Source organism: Bactrocera dorsalis, chromosome 5, assembly GCF_023373825.1.
Source record: "Bactrocera dorsalis isolate Fly_Bdor chromosome 5, ASM2337382v1, whole genome shotgun sequence".
Lineage (NCBI taxonomy): Eukaryota > Metazoa > Arthropoda > Insecta > Diptera > Tephritidae > Bactrocera > Bactrocera dorsalis.
In genome coordinates this window covers 26991637-27015577 of record NC_064307.1, presented here as the reverse complement: position 1 = coordinate 27015577, position 23941 = coordinate 26991637, and the positions used below count along the sequence as shown (strand labels likewise).

At 32.4% G+C, this 23941-nt stretch overlaps 1 protein-coding gene across 11 annotated transcripts in view; it reads left to right on the top strand.

Moving 5' to 3' along the window:
* LOC105223269 (NAD(+) hydrolase sarm1) overlaps nt 1-23941 on the top strand; it is a 119947-nt gene that overhangs the window by 50750 nt on the left and 45256 nt on the right. For all 11 annotated transcript variants that reach the window (XM_049458628.1, XM_049458629.1, XM_049458631.1 and 8 more), the window contains one exon: nt 20856-21149. In XM_049458628.1, coding sequence (XP_049314585.1) covers nt 20856-21149 — 294 coding nt within the window. The remainder of the gene's footprint in view (nt 1-20855; nt 21150-23941) is intronic.

Genomic DNA, 23941 nt, shown 5'->3' with positions numbered 1-23941 from the left:
TACTGTTGTAACATTTGAATTAAGTTAAACTTCGAAAAGGTGGCAACCCTAAAAATATTTTCCACTAGAATCTTTCATTTCTGGAAGTATGCTATGTCTAAGACTTTAAATGCAAAGAGCTTAACTGAATATATACTACTGGATAAATTGTATTCAGCTGAAAGCAACCAAGAGCAATTTATTAAGTGTTCATATTAATGACTTTCCACTGTATCATAAACACTTAATTTGCATGTTTGACAGGTAAAAAGCGAAAATCAAATGAAAAATGATATAATTTGCTTACGATGACAGACAACTTTTCAATTTCGCCAATTTTAATTAAACAAATAATAATTCTCAGCAGTTTCTCGATGTGGCAATCATGAGCGTTTCTAATTTTAATTGGCGCATGCAAAAGTGCCAGGCATTCGTTGGCCTGCGACCGATTAGACAAGCTCAATTGCTGCTGTGACTGCGGTGGGGATTTGCTCATTAGCTAATGCGTCAATCAAAGTACCATTGCTGTAGCTGTTGTTGTTGCAATTGCAGCAAACCGTTGACACAGCGTCTGCTGAACGTGCCGCCAATGCAAATGTTGTGTAACCAAGCGACCGACAAGCGGACGAACGAAAAGTGGCAAGTGGCTCACATGCAAAACACTTGATGCACAGTTATGTATATGCTTCATTATTGTTGTTGTCATGCAGGGTGAACTGCCATTAAAATAGACAGCGTGCAGCAACAATTCGTTGCGGTTATAAAAATAAATGCTCAATTTGCTTTGCGCGAAAACTAAGCAAAAGTCAGCAAAGAAAATAAAGAAGAAGAAAGAATTGGAAAAACATGCAAATATTTTCCTTTGTTTGATGACTTGTGTATTCTGCCTTGTGCCGTGTGCGGTCAAGTTCAGGGAATCGGTAAATAGCTGGGTGTTCGACGGAAAATGTCATTGCATTTAATTTGCTTGATTTCGATTAGCTTACACCACCTGTGACTGGGCGTTGTAAATTTACAGTAATTGCACATGCAGTTCATGACAACTGCTGAATACACCACACACACACACACACACAAACATGCAAGCGCTTTAATTTGAGCGCATTTGCGCAAACAAGTGAAATTCACAGCCGGAAATGCTTTCTTTGCGAGATCAGCGCCTACGATCATCGACACGGACACGGATTGATCCACACAAAACAACCACAAACACACACACCTACGTAGAGATACATGCACTGTGCATGCACTGTAATCACCATATTTAATTAAATTAGAAATAAATGATTAAATGAAAACTAGTTCGAAACAATTAAAAATACGGCGTGACACTTGATTAACATAAATATGAAAAACCGGCAACGCTTATACATATATTAGGGTGTCCCTCAGGGTTGAATTTTTGAATTAAAAATGTTTGCATTAAAGTTTAAATATTAATTTTTAATTTAATTTAAATTTAAATTTTAAATTAATTTAATTAAATTTTAATTTTTAATTACGATGTTTGGGCTTAAAAATTGAAAATAATATTTTTTTATTTGAGTGACGTAGGCAAACGGAAAGAAAGTGATAGTTCTAAAACAACTTGCTTCAACAACAAATGCTTCTTTTTAATTTTTCAATCTTATAGTTGGGATTAGAATATTTAATTGGTTTTTGGAACTAATTTTTTGCAGGCTTAAAAAATAATTTTTAAACTTAAAATTTATTAATTAAAAAATTTTTAAAACTAAAAAAAATTACTATTACAATTTTTTTTGGTTTTTAGGACTAAATTTTTAGTTTTTTTGTTCGGTATGCGGACTTATTAATTTTTAATTTTTTTATTAATATTTTTTAATATTAAAAATTAATTTAATTTAATTTTTCATTATTAATTGAAACTAAACTTAAATTGTTTTCATTATTATTTAAAATTAAATTTAGTCTAATTTTTAATTAAAATTAATTTAAAATTAAAATTAAGAAAATAAAAAAAATTTACGTAAGTAAATTTTAAAATTTAAAAATTAGTTAATTTAATTCATTTTTTAATTATATTAAATTAATTTTTAAAAATAAAAAAATAGCTAATTTAATTTAGTTTTTAATTACATTAAATAAATATTTGTAATTTTGAAAATTAATCAATTTTAAAATTGTTTAATTTTAAAAATTAATTTAATTTTTCCCATCTTTAGGATTAACCAAAAAAATCGGTTCAAATTTTAGTTCAATTATTTCTTAATGCATTATTTGCAACCATAGTGCCCATTAATTCCCAAGTTTTTTGGAAACGTCCTTTCTTAGTGGTTTTTTCCATAAAAACATTCCTTTGGAAGTGATTATTCTTTAAAAGTTTTACGCAATTAAATTTATGCACCAAATGTTCTGAGTTCATGGGGCACCATGGCGTATGAGTAATACATTATTTATAAGGCTTTTATATGAATGCCCGGTGCATTTGATGTATAATTTTAACTGCGTATAACTTAAAAAGGAATATTTTTATGGAAATAATCTCGGATAACTTTTTGTAGAGAAGACAATTTTGTGCTAGAATATCGTTTTTTAAAAGTTGCAAGTTTTTTTTGCTTAATACAAATTTAAAGAAAATCTCAATTTATATATGTATGTATGGATGTACATGGGAAAAATATGTTTTGCTTAAATTACGCTTGTTTATTTTGAATAAAATTGTTTGAGGCAACTTTTGCAAAAAAATAATCTACTTGAGTAACAACGCACACCCTAGTATGTATGTATGAATGCATAGTTTGCACGTATGCCATATATGTATATGTAAATAAGTTAACGCTGTCAACGTTTGTCAGACGGCCAGACAGTTGAGGGCGGAGCTGTTAAGCAGGCGGTAGACTGATTAGCGGCACTGAAACGTTTCGTATATGCGAGCGTCTATATGTACAAATGTGTGTCGATATACAAGTAAATGCAATTACTTTTGAAAGTGTAAGATACTGAGAAGAATTATGAGGCTTTTAAAATTAGTTTCTAAGAAAATTTTAAATTCAATTAGTTTCCAAGAAATATGAAGTATGTTTCAAAACTGGTATCAAGAGAAAGCTACTGCAAAATTATTAGATTTACGACGAGTAAAGTTGACTCCCCTACACGATAAAAATTATAATGATAATTAAAGAAGTAATAAAATCAATTTTAATTTTAAAAGTCGGAAATATTTAGTGTCAAAGCCTACATATTACACTTTACTTACTTTATAGAGTTGCTCTAGGAAAAATTCGGACTTTCTGTCTATTATTTCAAACCATTAAATCTAAGCATATATGTACATACGCAGTTGGCACCCTGCATTCAAAAAAAAAAAGATATACATATATTGAAAATATTATTAAATATAAAAAGCAGGGAAAAACAAGAGATAAATAAAATATTGCCCATAAGGAAACGTCGGAGACGCATATATTTATAAATTATCTGCATGATGAACTGTGTAGATTTGGCGAAATCCATCCTATGTCATTCTGTCTGTATATACGAGAACTAGCCTTTTAGTTTCGGATATATTGCTCTGAAATTTTCCATATTTTTATTTTTCCTTAAGAAACTGCTCTATGTCGGAACCGCCGATATCGGACCACTATGATATATAGCTGCTATGCAAACTGATCGATTGAAATCAAGTCCTTGTAAGGAAAACTTTTGTATTTGACAAATTATCTTCGCTAAATTTGACATAGATTGTTTTCCAAGTCAGCGCTAAAATCTTCGAAGAATACTAGAGCATATAACTACCATGCATACTGAACAATCAAACCATATGCTTGTATGGAAGACTTTCTTTTTGAAAAAATATATTTGAGTAATTTGGCACAGCTTATTATTCAAGGCAGCTACAATCTCTATAGAAACTGTTGAGCTTGGAACACTATAGCACCTGTGGCCGTATGAAGTTAAAGTTTTTTCTTGTTTTAATTTCATGTTTTACCACAATCTTACATACAAAGATATGTACTTACTTACATAAATATGTTTAGGTATTATATTTAAGTAAGTTTAGGTATTATATGTAAGTATGTTAAGTGACATCATTTAATGCTCAAGGTAATCTGCATTACAAACATTCCATTGTCATCATTATGCGGTATGCGCAAGAAGTTATCGCTGTTAAATTATCAAATGATTAAGATATTGAATATATTTTATAAGTATGAATGTATACGTAAGAATATGATTTTAGTATGAAGGTTAGATATTTGTGATCAGATAATATGAAGTATGAAATACGCCACTCCAGTGCATTAATATATAGAGGAAAAAATTAAGTTGCTTTGAAAGTGAAAATCATAACATTATGTAAGTGTTTGTATCGTCATCATAAAAACTCTTATAAATTTTAAAGGACTGTTCAATCAAGAGTACCCCTTATACTTGTGCTTCCATAATTTATTTACTTAAATGAAAGTTTACAAGTGTACTAAATACATTGTTCAACTTCCTTGATTCCAACTACGCCATCGTGCGAAAATCCAACAGAACAGACCGCTGAAATCAATCAGCCAAACGGTTGCGACAAACGAAGCACTTAAGCCGACGATTTAGCAGACAATCGAGTGCTCAGTGCATTTTTCGCATAAGTGAAATAATACTTTGATGCCTTTGTGACTTTTATCTGTGCGCCAAACAGCTTACACTATATGATTACATACATATGTACATATACATAGAATATGTAAATATTTGCATACGTTATAGAGCACTTACTACGAGTATATATTAGTCTATATCGCCTAAAAGGCAGGGGAGTGTGGCAGCTTTGGTGTTTGCAAACAATAGCAACCATTGTGAGAAAGTATATACGTACAGACATTTACACTTACAAACATTTATTTAAACGCATATGCGTATAAGTATTTGTTTAACAATTTAGTGCAAGCATACCCCAAAATAAAGCACCTACTTAACTATTATGGTAAGTATATCCATAATTAAATTGCACCATGTTTTTAAATAAATCAGAAATCCAGATGAATAGAGCTGCCTATAGCGATTCTCGCAAGTTATGATTTTGCTCAATCAAGTTTGAATTAATTTTACTCCAGAAATGTAAAAAATAGTTATTCTGCTTCGATGACCTTTGAGAAGTACGCAAAGATAATCCTCCATATATTTGGAGACTCCAACAAGGTAGATAGATCTCTTTAGTTTACATGGCCTTACATTCCCAAGAAACTACCCATTTGTCGAATCTCTCATTATCGCACCACTATAGCATATAGCTTTCATACAAATTGTTCGATCCAAATTAAATCCTTGCGAGGTATTTGGTAAATTTGGCGCAGATTATTGTTAAAGGCAACTGTACAAGCTCCGAACAAATTGAATAGATCAGATAGTATATATGGGGTTTTTCAATAAGGCACCCCAAAAGTATACCGATTGGGACAGCAAACGACGAAATAGTTTTTCTCGCTCTATTGACACTTTTCTTCCGTAAGGTTTGCCATTTCATTATGGAAAGATATAAGATTCAAGGAGGAATCGGATTTATTAAAATTAGCTACCGAAATTCGGAGTCAGTGGCCTGAACTTTCAGAGCTAGTTTTCATATAAAATAATCTTTCAAAATCAATTGTATTGAAAAGCTTTTAGTTGATTAAACATCTTCATTAAATTTTGAATGGAATATTATCAGGTGTATGGGATTGAAATGAGCGTCTTCTTTTGAAAATGAAATATAATTTTAAATGGGAAAGTAAAAAAAAATTATTCCTAGTACTGACAATTGCTTTTCACACATTTCCACTCCCGTTCTGGCAATTTTTGGATACCATGCTAAAGAAATCTGTGTCTTTTGAAGCAAACCAATCAGACACCCAATTTTCGACTCTGCGTAGGAAACGAAGTTCCATCCATGAAAAGATATTGTACTCGAAAGAGATGAAGTCTGGTGAATACCCCAGCCATGTACTTTGATTACTTTGCCGTATCTTCTAGTCCATTGTGGTCGTTTTTCGATCAATGAATGGTTCAAATTGATTATTTGTTGTTTGCAGCGTTTTTGATGGTTGTCCCGGATTAACGCATAATTTTCTCCGTTTAGGAATGTTAAAATACATCCATTTTTCATCGTCAGAGATATTTCGATGCAAAACTGGTTTTCTCTCGTATCTTTGAAGAAAAATTTCACAAGTGTTTTTACGGTTTTCCATTTATTTTTTATTTAATTCATGTTGCACCCATTTTCCCACTTTTATATCTTTCCCATAGCTTTCAAACGGTCTGAAATTAACATGGCAGCCATTTGCTTTTGAGTCAAAGTATCATCTTCATATATTCAATATTGCTTGCAGTTCGGCGTCTTAAAAACCGAGTTCAGCCGCACTCATATGGTATACACACCGACCAAGGTATACAACTCAAACGATCAAACAATAAAGTTTTTAGTCATATTTTGCGTCAATTCGCTTTTGGCTTGACAAGTTGGTACGAGCCAAACGCGTGCTGCACACACGCAAACATTCCAACAGCAAGCAGCAGCACGTTTTTCGTGGTTGTATCCAGCTGGCTTGCATACAGCCATAATTATAATTATATATATACATATGTATATATATTTATTTGGACTCACAAATTTTAAATGCGATCGCAGTATTCTTTTCACAAATTAAACTTCAAATAACCTTGAGCGCAACAAACAATGCGCGATTTCATTCAAAAGAAGTGCCAAAAATGGCGCCAAGCGAACACTGTAGCAATATCACAAACGATGTTACATTCAAAATGAAATAAAAATTAATTAAAATTGTATCTTGCACTTGTTAAGCAAATACGTGCAGGTATTCCTTTGCTTATTTTTGTTGTTCAAACGCAACTGCCTAATTGTCAACATCGATTGGGCAATTCATTCAGCGCTCTGTCGCTTTATTTATTAATTAGACATCTGAATATTGTTGTTCCCGCTGGGAGCTTTGCGCTTAAATGGACGCGTTCGCGCAAATTAACGCACAACTAAATAGTATTAAGTGATTGTTATTATTTTTTTTTTCATCTATACAATAACAATAATAATAACGATAATTGCATACAAAAATCCAGTTTAAATTATTTTTGTAGCACTTAAGCTGATTTATTACGCTTGACTTAATATGTGGTTACGTATACGCCACGCACATTCGGCGTTATTAGGGGTATCACTGCTAAGCATATATTTGTTTATAGATATATATATATAATCATACATTTAGTGCTTTTTAGTATAATTTAAAGCGTTCTGCATCAGTTAAGCTTATTTAGCAGGCAATTAATGCCTTTCAAGCTTTTTTTTATGCTAATTAAATAAATTATTCGACGGATTTATTCGTCACACATACCACTATACTCGTACATATACTTAGGTATGACATTAATTGAGTAATTGCTTTCTGCTTATTATGTGCATATTCGTTGTTTTTTAACAAATTCAATCACTTCTACATATGCCTTTGCTTGATTTCTTCTAAACTAAGCTTTAGCTATAAATTTAATAATAATTAATTGCGCATAACTCAACTAATGAAAGATTTGCTGAAAATTTTAATTCATGTAATCAAATTTAGCTCTCATTTAATCGTGCCAGTGACTGCCTCATTATTGATTTGTGGTGTCTAGGGCGAAATTAGTTTTGTTAACAAAAATGAGTGGAATATTATAATAAAAATATTAAAAAATACATTGAAGTTAAAACTATTCAACTACTTAATTTATGGTTTCATATCCTTCTAGTTCTAAAATGGTTAAGATATCAAAAAATAACACAACACCTTCTCTCAGTAGATATGATTTGGTTTGGTTTGTAGTACTTACAAGAATATCAAAAAATTTTCAACCATTTTCATACAAAATTTACCAAAAAAAAAGTTACGAATTAGACCTCCAATGGTTAGCATGCATATTCTTATAAAATAACAGTCAAATAGTATAGTGGAACCTATCCTTTTATGAAGCTTCTTTAACTATTTGAACATTAAAACTGGTGCGGTGAGGATCCTTCCAAATCAGAAGGAGAACCATATGTTTTCTGGTGGGTGTAAGAATGTAGTATTCAGTACCAATAATATGGATGTTTTTATAGTTAAAGAAGTTTTACAGATGCTAATTTATTTAATAGTCATTTTAACTCAATATTCAAGTTAATTAAATATTAACTAATTTTTTTATTTAAATGAAATTTTATTTCTTTGTCATTTTTATATAACAACACAATAAAATGATTGTTGGGCATATCCATAACTTAATCAATTAGCAAATTATTTAAACGATTCCCAAATTGGTTGAAAAAATACTAATTTAGTCAATTAGCAAAATTTTTCTCATTAATTAAGTCAATTAACAAATTGTACCGAAAAAAGTTTTGAAGACCTTAATTTGGTCAATTAGCGAATAAATTTGAAGAAATTTAAGTCAATGAGTATTGTTTCGGCGCATAATTTACGAGTACTAATTTTTTAAATTAGTATATAGTTTTTATCTTTTATTCAATAAATAGTTTTAGTTCAATTCGGTTTTCCTAAAATCCGTTATCTACTAACTAATTTTAAAACGAAACTATTTTATACAAATCTGATAACTATTTCAAATAAAAAATCTGTTACAATTACGAAATAATATTATTTATAATTTCACAAATACTTTGTCAGTTTAAAGGCACATCGCTGCTGTGTTAGAGTTTGATTTCATCACAAAGCATCAGAAAAGGGAAACCCCACAAAGTTAGAATATTTGCGTCACAAGTAAAATGAACGCGGCGCGGCGCCTGTTCAAGCACGTCGCCCGTTTTGCGTAAACTAGCTGTAACAGTAGTGATAGATTAAGCCTTAAGCGAATTACACAGCGACTTAACTAATAATGAAATATACATACATACATGTGCATATATATGTAGCCATAAATAGGTTACTGAGTGGTTGACAAGGCCAACGATAAAATCAATTTCTACACAAATAACGGTTGGCAACTAAAGGCGCCTGATGGCTGCCCTATTTTAGATACAATAAATGTGTGGCTTCACATGTGAATGCTTTCTATACTTAAGAGTAAATATACTCATTACGTTTTATTTGCTAAAAGACACAAGATCGCGGTGGCAACGTTGTCGCAAATGGGAGACAACCGTCTGCAACCAGTGGATTCAGCAAAATATCTTGAGAGGAAGCTTTCATGGAAGACGAATATCGAAAAGAGAGCAATAAATGCATCGTTTGCCTTATACTTCTGTTGATGAGTCATTAGCAAAAGGCGGGGTCTCTCACCGCAAGCGATTCTGTGGCTCTAGGACACCATAGTCAAATCCATTATGTTCTATGCAGTCTTTATGTGATGAAAGGTTCTAGAAAAAGACAATGGAATATATTTATCTGATCTGAATAATATAATTGAAGACTGTAGCGCTGTCTTTGAAAATCATCCATGCCAAGTTTAGTGAAGATATCTTGTCAAAATATTGATTTTGGTCGCTCAGTTTGCGTTACAGAGGCCCGATAACGGTGGTATTGAAAACTGGAGACAAGTGAACTTCTTGCAAATAAAAGGACGTATACAAAAACACAGATCGATATCTCAAAAACTTGTGGCCTTTTCCCTGTATACTCTATTCAGTGTATAATACTCGTTTTGAAGTTTGGGACCACTGTGAGCTTTGCTTAATATTTATTAAGAAATAAACCCGCAAATATATTCACGTGACACATTCAATTTAAAAGTTTTTTGCAAACTTTTTTTTCAAATTATATTCAACAAGAAACAAAAAATTCACTTTCATTGAATATGTTAAAAAATAAACGCAAATAAATCCTCGCACGCAATTGTATTAAAGCGGCAGTCAGCTGCTAAGTAAACTAAAGAAATTTAAAATAATTGTTTAGACGCCACACGAGACCGACCCATGCACCCACTCTTTGTGGCTTTGTGCCGCAATGAGCCACGAGCATATAAAATACATTGTCGTGTGGCAAGTTGTAGCAAAAAAATTAATTACAGCATGTCACTACTACATAAACACACACACACACGTGGTACTCTGGCTTTAACGCGTGCTCGAGCAATTACTTTTCCAAGGATCGGCCGCACAGTGCACTTTAATATCGCGTGCCAAATGTCGACCGGCGCTACCGGAGCAGAGTGTGTGTGTTTGAAACAAGTTTGGGGAGCTGTGAAAATAAAATAAAAACTACAAAACGCCACAATAGTGCACACGCGACACACCCTTTGCCACAGCACGACACTTGCAACATTTTTTCCAAGAACTCGTAAAATTGCCCAGCTAGCGCTGACTGACTGTCGCCAAGTGGAGCAGTGGCTAAAAAGAATTAACATCAAAAGAATCCAACAAAAGTTCAAGTAAAAAATCGACTTCCAAATATTAAAACACGCACGCACACAGCCACACGCATAAATGTTCACCCTGAAAGGCGATTTCTTGCCTTGATTCACTTACCGGCTCCGAACGTTTTTGGGAAAGGTGATTTGGTCGATTTCTGCGCTCTAACGATTTTAGTCGCAAGCGCAAAAAGGAAACCAAATAAGTAAAGCAGATTTGGTGAAAGGAAGTGTCAAAAGAAAAAAACTATATTTTTTAGCTTTATTGATTTTTTATTCGTGGGTGTTAATTTGCGTTTAAAAACAAGTTTTAAATATTTGACTCCAATAAAATTAGCATAAAAATAGTTAAAGAAAAAATATAATATAATTTTGTTTTTAACTCTGTTGATTGAAAAAAGGATTTTTTTTATATTAGAAGGCATCGAAAGTCGAAGTGTGGGGCTTTAATTCGCTAAACCTAACCTACTCCCATCTCATGTCTCTCAAACGGGACCATTGGACTAAGTATAACTTCATGGGAGAGAAGAAGACATTTAAGTAACCTCTATTGTACAGACTGACTGACGCCTAATCTGTTGTAAATATCTTAATCTTATCATAATTGATGAGAGCTCTCCAAGTGACAGACTACCTCCAAGTATGGTTTTCAGCTTTTCCCTTTTACTAGAAAACCGAGGGCTATGATAGAGTACGTGTTCAGAGTCTTCTATACACTCTATACACGTCTACAATATGGACTAAAGTCATGGTGACATTTATATAGGTAGCTTCTAAAGCACTCATGACCACTGAGTATTTGGGTCAAGTGGAAATCTAGGTCCACCATGTTGTCTATCTATCCAATAATGTATGTCCGGAATGCATGAAGTTTGCTACCTTTGCTGCCACATTGTTAAGCTTTTGATTCTATCCTTTCTTTTTGCTACAGTAGATGTCTGTGATAAGTTGTATTCGTCTCCTCTAGTCGGCCTAAAACTGAGCCTTGTAGTATTCCACTGGAGATAGTGTAGCTGTGAACATAAAATTTTGACCTGATATATGTGTCGGTTTTGAATACTCCAAGAACCTCAAGTATTCCCCCTTTAAAAAGCATTGGTGAATACACAAAGTTCTTCAATACGATCGTGAGTTCAGAGAGACTTATCAAAGGTTGTACAAGTAGTTGGCGGAATTTCTAAGCTTAAATACTTTAAAACAAGTTTGGACTTTTAACAGAACTTGTGGAAATTGAATCTAGGTACCAACCCAAAGCACCATTTACGGGTTAAAAAAATGAATTAGTATGTTCAAAGCGAAATGTTATATTCACTTGTTCAATGCGCTTGTTGTTTCCATAATTCTTGCTTCATGGTCTTCGGACCAAGTATAATAAATTAAAACCCAAGCTATGTGAAATTTAGCGACATCTTTCTGCAAGCTTAGAAAAAATATATACACCACTGTCATATAATACTTTCCTTTATTTTGTTAACTTAATCGAACGCCCATTTTTCAACCGTTAATATCTTTGTTTTACGAAAATATCTTAAGAGAGCATTCAATTTCCTACAAAATTTATGAAACGGAATTATAATTATATATGTATATATATTTGAAGTACTATAGTTGGGGGCGAGACATTAACTTATCAGCTTGATAATAAGAAAAAATAAAAAACTCTCATTACAATTAAGAACTCGTACTCGGAGAGGTTTTGTTAGTTGAGTACCAAGCATATTAAATTTTTTTTTCTAACCTACTGTATACTTATGTGTACAAATGTAAATATATACAGCAATAAATATTTATTTTCCCTTTCTGTTGACCACAAAAGTTCCTTGAACTCTCTAAGCATAAAAATTGGAATCCTCAAACATTTTTTTCACAAATTCTCATACTTTAATTCGTTAAGCCTGCTTGTCATTCTTTTAGTATATTTTAGGGCTTTACTTTTATGCGATTAAATGTGTTTATTGACATTTCGCGCATTTGCGGCACGTGACATTGCGTGCTTACCGTCAATTTATACAAAACTTTTCGGCGCACATAGCCTTTATTTAAATAGTTGGCTTATGGAAGCGCATGGTGAAGTCAAAATTTATGAAAAGTAAAGTTTCTTTAATTATTTTGCACTTTAAAACCGCATATGTGACATGATTCTGTATTAGAAAGAAATATGAATCCAGTTTAATATATAATTTTATTGAGAATCTTATATATGTGAGTGTAAATATTATAAACATATTTTTTTCATTGAAGAATTTACATACTCGATTGAAATTCTTGTAATTTCCTAATGACAACTGGTTTTCTTTCGGCTAACCACATGTGGTGGCACAGAAGTGTCATAACATTTCTTATGGTTTTTATTGAGTATAGCACAACCAAAATATATTTTAAATTTAGCAACTCACAATGCTGTTTAAGCCGGTGATTTTTTATGCAAATAAGCTTAAGAAGATATAAAAAAAAAAAAAGAAATACAAAATTGTTGGCAACAAGCTTAGCACGTCGCTAAGTCTCGAAGCTAGAACAAACAAGCACAGATTTCAGTCAGCTAATAAATCGAAGCCCAAAACATAAAAAAAAACAGAAATTGATGCCAAAAGAATTTAGAGAAAAGAGAATTCTTTAAAAATGAAAAATAACGCATTCAAAGCCGCTTAAGTCTAATACTTTCTCAGACGAGCTTAGTAACTCACATAAAACCCATTCTTATTGATGCAATAAATTATTTTTTCTTGCGGCTTCTTTCTATATTTTTTACCAGCATTCATCGGTCAATCAATCTTCCAGTGTTAGCACTTATGTATGTAAATCAGTAGCCTTTGAATTTAAAATCATTTTCAAAGATTTCACAAGCATTCGAAATCGTTCGCACTTGTTCGGTCTGCTGCTGCTGTCAGAGATGCGAAGAATGCTCTTTGACAGATGAAAAAATTTATAAAATCAGACAAGTGATTTGATTGGCGTGTCTTCAAGTCTTTAACACCGTTTGCTACTGGTTTGTACCTTTTCAACTGTTTCATATAGATGTTGTTTTTTAGGTATTTTTTAGGTATTTACATTGTGGTTAAGTCTGATGACTTTATAATTTGATATTTGCCTTTGAGCATCAAGTTTCAACGGAGAAATTTTGGTTTTTAGAATTCTGTGTTATAACAACTTTCGTCGCTACGCCTGATTTTGGAACTTTTGTAACTAATTGTATGCTATTAAAAACATTTAATTTAATATTATTACTCAATAATTTCGAAATTCATGTTTTCGAGAAAACAAAAAAAAAGTGCACCCACATAACAAATAAACTAATAGGTATAAGTAGGTTTGAAGAGTTTAGATGATCATATCCCATAATTTATGCTTCAAAATTATAGGAAAGCTTTAAACTGGATTTGAAAGAGGAAACGACTTTCTTTGGATAATAGTAAAAAGCTCACTGAAAAAAGGTATACACTTTTTTTCTACAATAGCAAAAAGCATTCTGCTCTCTTTCTCCATGAGTTCCTCCTTCAATAACATTCATTCTAGATATGTTGGCCGTAAATAAACCGCTAGATGTGAGATCGTTGATGCACTGATCTTTACAATTAGAATCAGCATCAGGATAACTTAAAAATTTCAGACCGTTCCCACTCAAGTCAGTCCAAGTGCACATATACTCTAAGCCGGATAGCAGTTGCGAGTCTAACAATACATTAGCAGAAAATAGTTTTCCTAAGTAAATACTAATTTACTTTACAAAAGCTTCATTAACGACGCGCTTGACTAATTAATTAATAATATTTGGAATTCGATTTCCGCAATCTCTCAACTTGTGTTCGGAAAAGAGCAACACATTCAAGCAAAGTGTGTTCACCCCACGACTGAGGCCATGAACTCATAGTTCAGACTACCATAACATTACTACCAACAATACATTTGCATGTATTCACAAATAACAGTATTATTTTTGCATTAACTGTAATGCTAGACTCTCCTCTGCCATAAATCCAATCATCATCATTCACATCATTAAAGCGTACAAATCATTTCCTGTCTTATGAGTTTCAACATTGACAATGAAATGCAATCAATTAAGTTGGCGGCAAGTAAGGCGAAAAGGCTGCGAGCGTAGCGGCTTAGAAAGCGATTCAATAAAAGTGTTGAAAGTGAGACTAAATGCTTGGGGTAGTGGGCAAGTGGATTATTAATAGATCTTACAGCCGGTTTCGATAGAGAAATGGCAGTTGCTTAAATGGATATACATAAGTGGTTAGATAGTAGTAGATATGAGTTTAATGCTAGCATTAGTGTGGATTGAAATATTGAAAAACGATTTACGACAAAAAAATGAGGAGTGAATTTTGAATATTTTTTTGAAAATTAATATCAAGACTTTAGTATGTGAAAATAATTTGTGTTTTGAAATTTCTTTGTATCACTTTCTATAAGACCATTTAATGTATATACTTGTAATTATACCCTGCACAGGGTATATTAAGATTGCTACGAAGTTGCTAACACCCAAAAGACCATATATAACAAGGTACTTTCACTAAATGTATAAGAGATTACAATATAGGAACTAAAAGTTCAGATTGGACTACTAGAGAATATAAGTATGTAGAAATGTCGTACAAATTGACCAATAAAAATCAAGTTCTTGTATGGAAATATCTATCGATCAAAACATCTTTGTATACCCTTTTATGCTATAATTCATCCGTCAGGGATATACTTGTATAGCTTCGATTAAGCCATAATTAAAAAGTTTTTTGTTTTCGGTATGACTTCTTTGGTGTCTAAATACATTCCACATTATCATAGCCTTTAAAATGGAGTCCCAATACATTTCTCATTATTATAACGTTTAAAATTCGTTTCACCTCAATTTTTTTAACTACACGCCTTCATTAATGTGAATGTAATTGAGTAAATATTTATATTTACGAGTAGTTATTGCTGCCGCCTTTAATTTATCAACAGTCAATTATATACGGTTTACATTTGAATATTGTTATTAGCATGCGAATTGTTATTTTCAGTCTATTTATTGGAAAAACTTTATGTGCAAGCGTTCACATAGCCACAGTGCATTTGTAGATAATTTTAAAAGGAAATAAAGTCAACAATCACACTGCAAACTGAGACTGGTACACTATGTAAATATGTCTTTCTATGACAAACCCTGTAGGAAAAATAAATTAACGATTTAAAAATAAAAATAAAATAATGATAAATAATAAACCTTTTTGCTATGGTCAATCACCTTTGAGCTCGATTCTAAGATTAAAATACTCTCCGAGCTTTTTTACCATCTCTCGCAAGTCTATTCGAATGATTTTGGTTGACATATCGGATATGAAACGCCTTCTTGCTCGACTCGTTACAATAAAGTTGATTTTTTTTTAAAGAGTACCATAAACAGGTCTCTTTGTACATGCTTGATTATGCGAATTCCGATTTCACATTCATGAAGAGCATTATAACTGACGATAAAACATGGTTTTATGAGTTTGACAAGCAAAAAAGTCAACAATCATCGGAATGGAGGAGAAAATCAGGCCGAAGCCAAAAAAACTACACCAAAGCCGCTCAAAAATCAAAGTGGTGTTCATTGTTTCTTTCATATTCGTTCTTTTGTGCATCATGAATTTGTTCCGGACGAACAGACGGTCAATAAGGAGTTCAATTTTGATGTATTGAGGCGGTTGCGTGAGAACCTCCGTTCCCAAACTGAAATTGCCGCTCCGTGGAACCCGTTTTTAGTTCATCAAAGAGATACACCAAAATTCTCTGAAGGAGCAGAAACCCAAAACGTGCTTATAAAAAGTGTTTCGAGGACTGGAGAGGATTACTTTGAATTAAATATTGTGCCTTTATTTCTTACTATATATTTTCATATATTAAGAAAAAGTTCGTCGAAAAATCTTAAAAGCAGTCCAAGCAATTTCAAATTCCTTGAATAAAATCAAATTTGCACTGAAATTCTCATTCACATCAGCATAAAAATGGCAAATTTTTGAGGTAGTGGTTTATTTGCCAATGGTTACAGATTGCTGTCCGATATACAAGTATAGTTTATCTAAAAATTTATATTTTTCCTACAGGGTGTTTGCGTTGCATCGATTTGCATATATACATTTTATGTGCTTTCAACTGTGATGTCTGTGTATAAATATCTATTCATAATGTATTTTTTCATATTTTCTATAAAAACAAAGGTCTAAATCGTGGGATTTCCTTTGACAACACGATTTGCATTTTAGATTTATACGCCAATGCATTTTTCATGTAATTAAACCTGTTGAGATTATCGCCGCATACAATACATTATAACATATCGGTGAATATGAATAGTGGCAGATATTGACTTGGCTGTAACTGACCAATTGCACCACACAATTCACTCATTGTCAACCGAAGCTGATTTGCATATGATATTTACATATGCAAACAATAAACATTGTGATGGCGGTTATATTTCATAGTTGCGGCGCTGAAGCCGCCCAAGCACAATTGAAAATTTATTACAACTACTCAACTACAGTATTTGTGTTTGTGATGTTCACCATTTGTACAAGTATGAATCGTTTTGAAAATCGCGGCTTCACAGTTATCTTCGTCGATTATTCGTTTGTCAATTTTTAATTCTCCATCGATTTGTTAAATCTGCAGCCATCTGTTGGGCTAATGCTTGTCTTGCTTGGCGAAATCACTCATCGCCGATAAGAGGCTTTAGCGGCGCACACATTAATTAGCTTTTCTTCTTTTCTGTTAAATATTTTTTTCATAAATTTTCTAACATCTTAATCAAGTCATTAGTCGTATTTCATTTGCTACGTGCATTTGTCATATCTGAATTAATTATTTATGATTTATGATTTTTCGAAACACTTATGGCTATTTATATGCAGATTGAGTTGTTAAGCATTTTTGGTCTCAAATTAAATTAAAATATTTTTGAAAATCTAACGCATAAAATTTATATGGTTTACGCATGCTAATGAAGCTGAGTGGGTGTGGCTGATTAGGTTTGAGTAGGATAGTGCTAACATTAAAACCTGATTGAATGCAACCCTGTGGAAATGAGGTTATAAATTAGTTGTCTTCGATACAAATGCACAAAATTAATATACTTTTTCATATGTTTAGTAGTCTGAAATTTTTCAAACATCTTTGTTATTGTTGTATAAATATACAAAAATCTAGTTCGTGGTCAGATAAAAATCGGGTTTCGCTTCGTTTGCGTAGACTGATCTTGGCTATTTAATAAAGGGTTGCGTATTTGAGCTTAGATTAATTGTAAATGACGAAATTCCTGAAAAGCTGACTCTCTTAAGATTCTTTTCACCTGTATATATTGAGGACCTTGAAGAAATCAAACAAATTTAGCGTCTTAGAAGTCTTATAAAGTCAGCCTTCTACTGGTTTTGAATGCAGAAAGCTTTGCTGGCTTCCGAAAAGAGTAAACAATTTGAAAACAATAAAGCACAACCTTACAGTTATCAAAAAATTATTACTTGTACCTTGTAGAGGTGCGAATTGAACAACCAATTGGCATAAATATAAGTGATAGAAAGCACCCAGGGTTAACAGTACATAGCTAAACGTTCCGTGATCTGGGTAAATATTTTTTTTAAAAGATTCAGTAGGATGAAACTCATTCTAAAGGAAAGATAAAATAACAAGGTTAGGCCGTTAGGAGGCCCATTGCAATACCACTTTAACTAAAGTCCTCTCTCTGTATTGGCTCCTGAACCACCTCATGCTTCAGATAAAGCTGATTAGTAGAAAAGTTCTATCTGCACATCTTCCTAGACGTCGTCAAGAAACCCTCGACCAATGGTTGTTTTAAATTAACAAAAATTAAAGGAAAAATATTTTACGGGCGATCTGAAGCACAGAAAGGAGTGATACAGGGTTGACGTGATTGAACTTCTAAGAGTTGTAGACGATATATCTCGATTTATGAGAAAACTACGAGTTCTATAGAAAATATGGCAAAGTTGTCGGTAATGATCTATAATTGTGTGTGTCCACCTTTTGCACGTAACCTCAAAATGTATGTAAAAAATTCATATCTTATAATTATAATAAAATTTCGTTTTTAAATTTTCTGTCGTTTATGTTTTGTTTTACACTGGTTCCACCTAACTAAGCTTTGATGTACGATATCAATACCGACAGTTGAAAAGACAATTGACGGCTTAGCTGCTCTGGCTAGTAATTATTATGAATACTTTATTAAACTTGTAGGTGGACAGTAATTACGTATTTAATTGATACTTCCATTGAATATTGCCACCGGTTTAAATGCGCCAACTATGGTAATGAACGTATGGGTATAATTTCCAGATAACAATTACTGCGGTTTCATTTAAGAGACTGGTAAGTATAATGAGCAAACTAATTCCCTATATTGTTTTTATAAAATTCAGGGAAGCTGATTAAAAATTTAAAAGAGAAACTTTGTAAATATGATCTTGTAATATTCTGCTTAAATTTCGTACACATTCAAAACTCTCTACATATCTATTCTTCATATGAGTAGGATCTTTCGAAATACCATCAACTAATTCATTCACATTTTCTAATATTTTCATTGGAATGTTATCCCATTGATGCTTCATATCTAAGAAAAAGGATTACAAGTTTGTATGGCTGCTTTTTGGTGTTTTGAAAGCCAAACTTGATCACAAACTCTCAATTGGCTTCAAATCTAAAAGCGTGTAGCCAGGCACGATGCGTGTTTGGGGTCATTGTGTTGTTGAAAGATAAACGACCCCAAAGCACTCATTGTCAAATTTTTACTAAGAATGTCAACATATGAAGCTACCTACACCTAATTTTGAAAAAAGCCCCAAACCATAAGAGAACCTCCATGCTTCATTGTTGCAAGCTCTAGTTTTTTTTTCCTACTCGCAATGGATCTATGATGATGGTTTTTTTTTTACATAGTTTTTAAAACCAGATGTTCGTACGTCCTTGTACTAATGCATCGCATAAATTTGACGGCTTTTAGCAACGAAATGGAATATTTTTCAAATGCTTTTTCAACCCTCTTGCTATCTTTTACAATTAAATTCGGTTTCAGCTGTGATCTAGTATTATTAATTGATGTTCGAACTAGTGAATTATAGTAAATTTGTGGTAACTATTTATACACGGTCAACACTCAACGTTTTCAAGCAACGCTCGTTTGAACTACTAACTCTGCTTACTGGGTTGTATTTATCTGCTCTCATTGCACGATGCGTGGGCTAATTATGCTTTTGTTGTAACATATGCAACAGCAAACGGTGTTTCGCGCACAATCAGCATTTTTCTGTTACCCGCAGAATCAATCAGAGCGTGGGTGGCGCGAGTTAAGAATCACAGTCAGCTTCTGGTGCTCCTTAACCGGCTGGCCTCTTCATATTTCGCAATTCTATGAAAATTAGCAAAGCAGTGGAGAACATTTGGAGTTTTTGGGAATGTCTCACCATTATGCAAATGCAAAGCACAAGAGAAGAAAAAATATATGTATAAAAATTCCATAAAAATGCTGGATATGGTTAGTACTCACAAACGATTTTTATAGCATTAGTAATAATATTTGATTAATTTTTTAGTTCAAATGAGTCACTTTGCCACTTTTCAATCATTGTTTGTTGTATATATTATATATACTGCTTATCTGGCATTTCTGATGTGACCTTCGACCCTATTCGTATAGTTCCACTTTGCATGCCTGTATGTATGTATGTGTTGGTGTCGATGCTGTCAATCAAAGCACTTGTTCATTTCACATTTACTGTTATATTAGATTGATTTATAAATGATTGCCGCAATTAATTGGCAACATCTTATCGCGTCGCCAACAACACATTTTTTCTACATGTCACCGTTATTCATGCTGTACATGTATGTGTGTGTATTCATTTATAAGAGTTGTCGGCAGCATGTCTACAGTTACAATTGCTGAATTCCACATAATGAAGTGCAATCAATTGCTTATCAAAAGTAAATTAGAGGCAAATTAATATTTGACGAGAAAATGCGACGGAATAAACCTTCTATTGACAGTCATGTGCAAATACATGAATGAATGAAATATAATATTTATTGAAATAAGTGCTTTGATTTTGATAGATGGGTGTATACTTAAAAGAAAATTGTATAATTTTCTGAAGAACTTGTAAATATGTATACTCTGTATATAGTTTACCAAAGTTCAGCACCAGTTTGAGAAAAATACTTAGTATACATTCAATGTCATTTTTATAATTTTCTAAACCGGAAATCACTTTAAGGTAATTTGGAATCCAGTTGGGGGTAAAGGGTTAACAACTTCCTGAGCTAGCTTAAGTACTCGTATAAGTCTGGAATGATTTGATTTCATTTTCACTCTTATAGTCGTGATTTTACATTATGTACCTTTAACTATTTTAAAAAAACTACGGATTTTGGCTAAATCGCCTTACCTCTTAACCAAGAAAGCAAAGTATCGTTTGTTATAAACAAAATTGCTTAGAAAATGAGCTTTAATAGCAATGTAGTTGATTTAAAGTTTTATTAAAATTTGTTTAAAAATATTTTTTCTCTTTTTCCAGATGTCAGATTTTTCGGATAGTTCACATAGTGGCGTCTCCAGTCCGGCCTCGTCGTTAATCGAAAATTTCCACAAGAAAAATGGCAACACACCAACAACAAATGTTGGTGTTGGTGGTGGTGGTGGCGTCGTTACAGTTACTACAGTTACAACGCCCGGCATTAATGGCCTCACGGTGGGTAACTGTAATGGCAGTAATGGTTTGAGCAGTGCAACAACAACGACCGTGGGGCGACACATAAACACAAGTTCGAGTAGTAGTGTTAAGGAAACATCATCCACATCGCAGCATCAGGTGAGTGAAGGCAGGAGAGGGAATATATGTATATCTTATTAAAAATATACATTATATATCACATACATACACTAACTTACTTATTAAAAATAAAATCAATTTTTTCAAACTAAACTGTTCAAAAATAGCAAATTTTTAAAAGGAAAATTAAAAGAAAATATTTTTATTTTTCACCTAAAATATTCGAGCATAAAATGTTTGAGCTTATGCATACGTGTGCATAGGTGTGTCTCTTATGCATATGTGTGTATGAATATGTTACACTATTATTTCAAAATTAGTTAGAAAATGCCTAAAAGTATGCAATGATATACTTTTCATTGGTATTAATGCGAATGAAAGTGGAAAATAGGCTAAAAAGTGGGCGTGTGAAGGTTGAATATAAGTGTGTGTGTGTGTGTGTTTGTAATTATGTTATTTGAATATTAAATATGTTTGTATATGTCTCTTAATTTATTGTGTGAAACATGTGTAAATAGGTAAGCTGATAAAATTATTTACACAGCACGTGCCCACTTGAAGCATTTTATATAAATATATTTCAAAGTAAGCACAATTATTTGCACAAAAAAGCTACTCAAACTAGCAGACATTCCAAACGGCTTGCACCAATTTACTTTAGCTTTAAACTAAATGACTAATTTCGCTGCTACTTCTATATAATTATGTATATATACATATGTACATACATATGTATATGTACATATATACATATGCATATCTGTAGATAATAGCGTATAGTTGAGTATGTATTTTTTGTCGCAAGCACAGCAATCACCGTTACAAAGCAAGAGATTGCACCTTAGCTACAGGCAAATTAAAGCAAATAAAAATACGCTAACATCATCATTAATTAAGTGATAATTACTAATCGCTGGTAAGTGCAGATAGTGGCCAAATGCTGTGTGTCACATTGTAGAATATATATCGTCACCTGAAATGCAAATTAACGTAACAACATTTTCAGAAATTTACAGTGGCATGAATGAAACACGAAATAAAATCGAACATGAGTGAAACAAAATATTAATATTGGTTAAAACTGGTTTATATATGACCGCAGAACCAGAAAATGTTGAACATATTTAATATTATGTATATAATTTGAAGTAGTGAAGCGTAATCAATAAGACACTCAATTTCAAATTTTTTGATGATACGTTATTTTGCATTTCAGGTGACGATATGTACATATGAACATATGTATTTACGAGTATATGTGTATATTTGCGTCAATGTACGACAATGAACGACCTTTTTGATAAAATAAACATTTAGAGTTTAAACTAATGTTTTATAACTCATTTACAGGGTGTTTTGAAATTTTTAATTTTTTTTGAAGAATAAAATATTCAGCGTTTTTTTAGGTTTTTGTTACTATTTTTTAAATTTTTACTTTTACCAAAAACAAGGTATTTTGAAATTTTGAATTTTTTTTTAATAAAATATTCACCGATTCGTTTGTATTTTGTTATTATTTTTAAATGCTGACTTTATCAAAAAATTTTTGGGATGACCTTATCTGGAGCATTCACAGATATTTTCCCTTCTTTGAGCCATAGCTTGGACATCAACTAATATATACATATAAATAAAATACCTATATTATTTTTAATAAAATCATTAAATTAGAATAGTATCCACGACTATTTCTGAACGTTGCCAAATTTTCATGCTTATTTTATTTCGATACACATGAAGATAAATCAAAGGGCATTACAGTATTACAGAACACGTTAACTGAGGTTAATGTCAAAGAGAGTTGAATGCTAGTAATCGTAAGAACTCCTTAACTCATTCACAGTTACCAAATAAAAATGCCTCGACATGGCAATATGAGCAAGTAATATGAACTCAGGCTCATAAATCAAACTGTGTGAGCTATGAATGTTACCAAAAGATGTCTCAAAAGACACTCGACTTGCTAAAAAATTAGCATTCAGATATCCTAAGTGATATCAAAGTTTAAAAATTTTTATCTTTATTTTTAGTCTGGTAGGCCAATGAGCCACGCATAGATCAATTTCGATCTTTTGCGATGACAGATGAAGTTAGAGGATTTATGAGAAGTAGTCATGCTTTAGAATATCAACAGACTGTGACCTCAATATCGTTATAAGTAAAGTTGATCGCTACTGGCAACACTTTGCACTGCAGTACAGTTTTCAGCGAAGGGGTCTATAGGCGGCATATTTAGTACTAGTTCAAGAACCGGTGTTGAAGTTGAGGAAAAAAATTTAATCACGACAAAGTTTCAAATACTCTTAGGTTTACAAAAACATTCTTGAAAATACGCTGTATAAACGGGAATGAATACTCGGCTCGAGAATTTGTGCAGACACCTTGTCACTGCAAATAAAATATTTAGCAGATAAAACACAATGAGATAAATCAATAATACTTAGCACCTGCCGGCAGCTCAAGTGCCTGCTACTCACTGAGGAATTTCTGCTTTCACATTGTTTTTGTTTCACTTTAGTATAGCACCTTTGGCTATTAGTATACTACATACAATGTGCTTATGCATATATTCATGATAACTTTATGAGAAATTTACAGTGGCAATTCGCTTGACTTGTAATGTTATAATCATTATTTTTAAACGATTATGAGCTCATTTCGTATATCAGCACAACTAAAGTTTATCTCTTTTCAATTTTTGGTATTTAATCAAATAAAAAGTTTAGCTTATCAGTTAGACAATTACGGCCATGTTATTGTTGTGGACGTTAGTGGCCTTGCAGTGGTCAGAGGCAGGCAGTGTGTGTCGATAATTACAACTTTATGTTTGT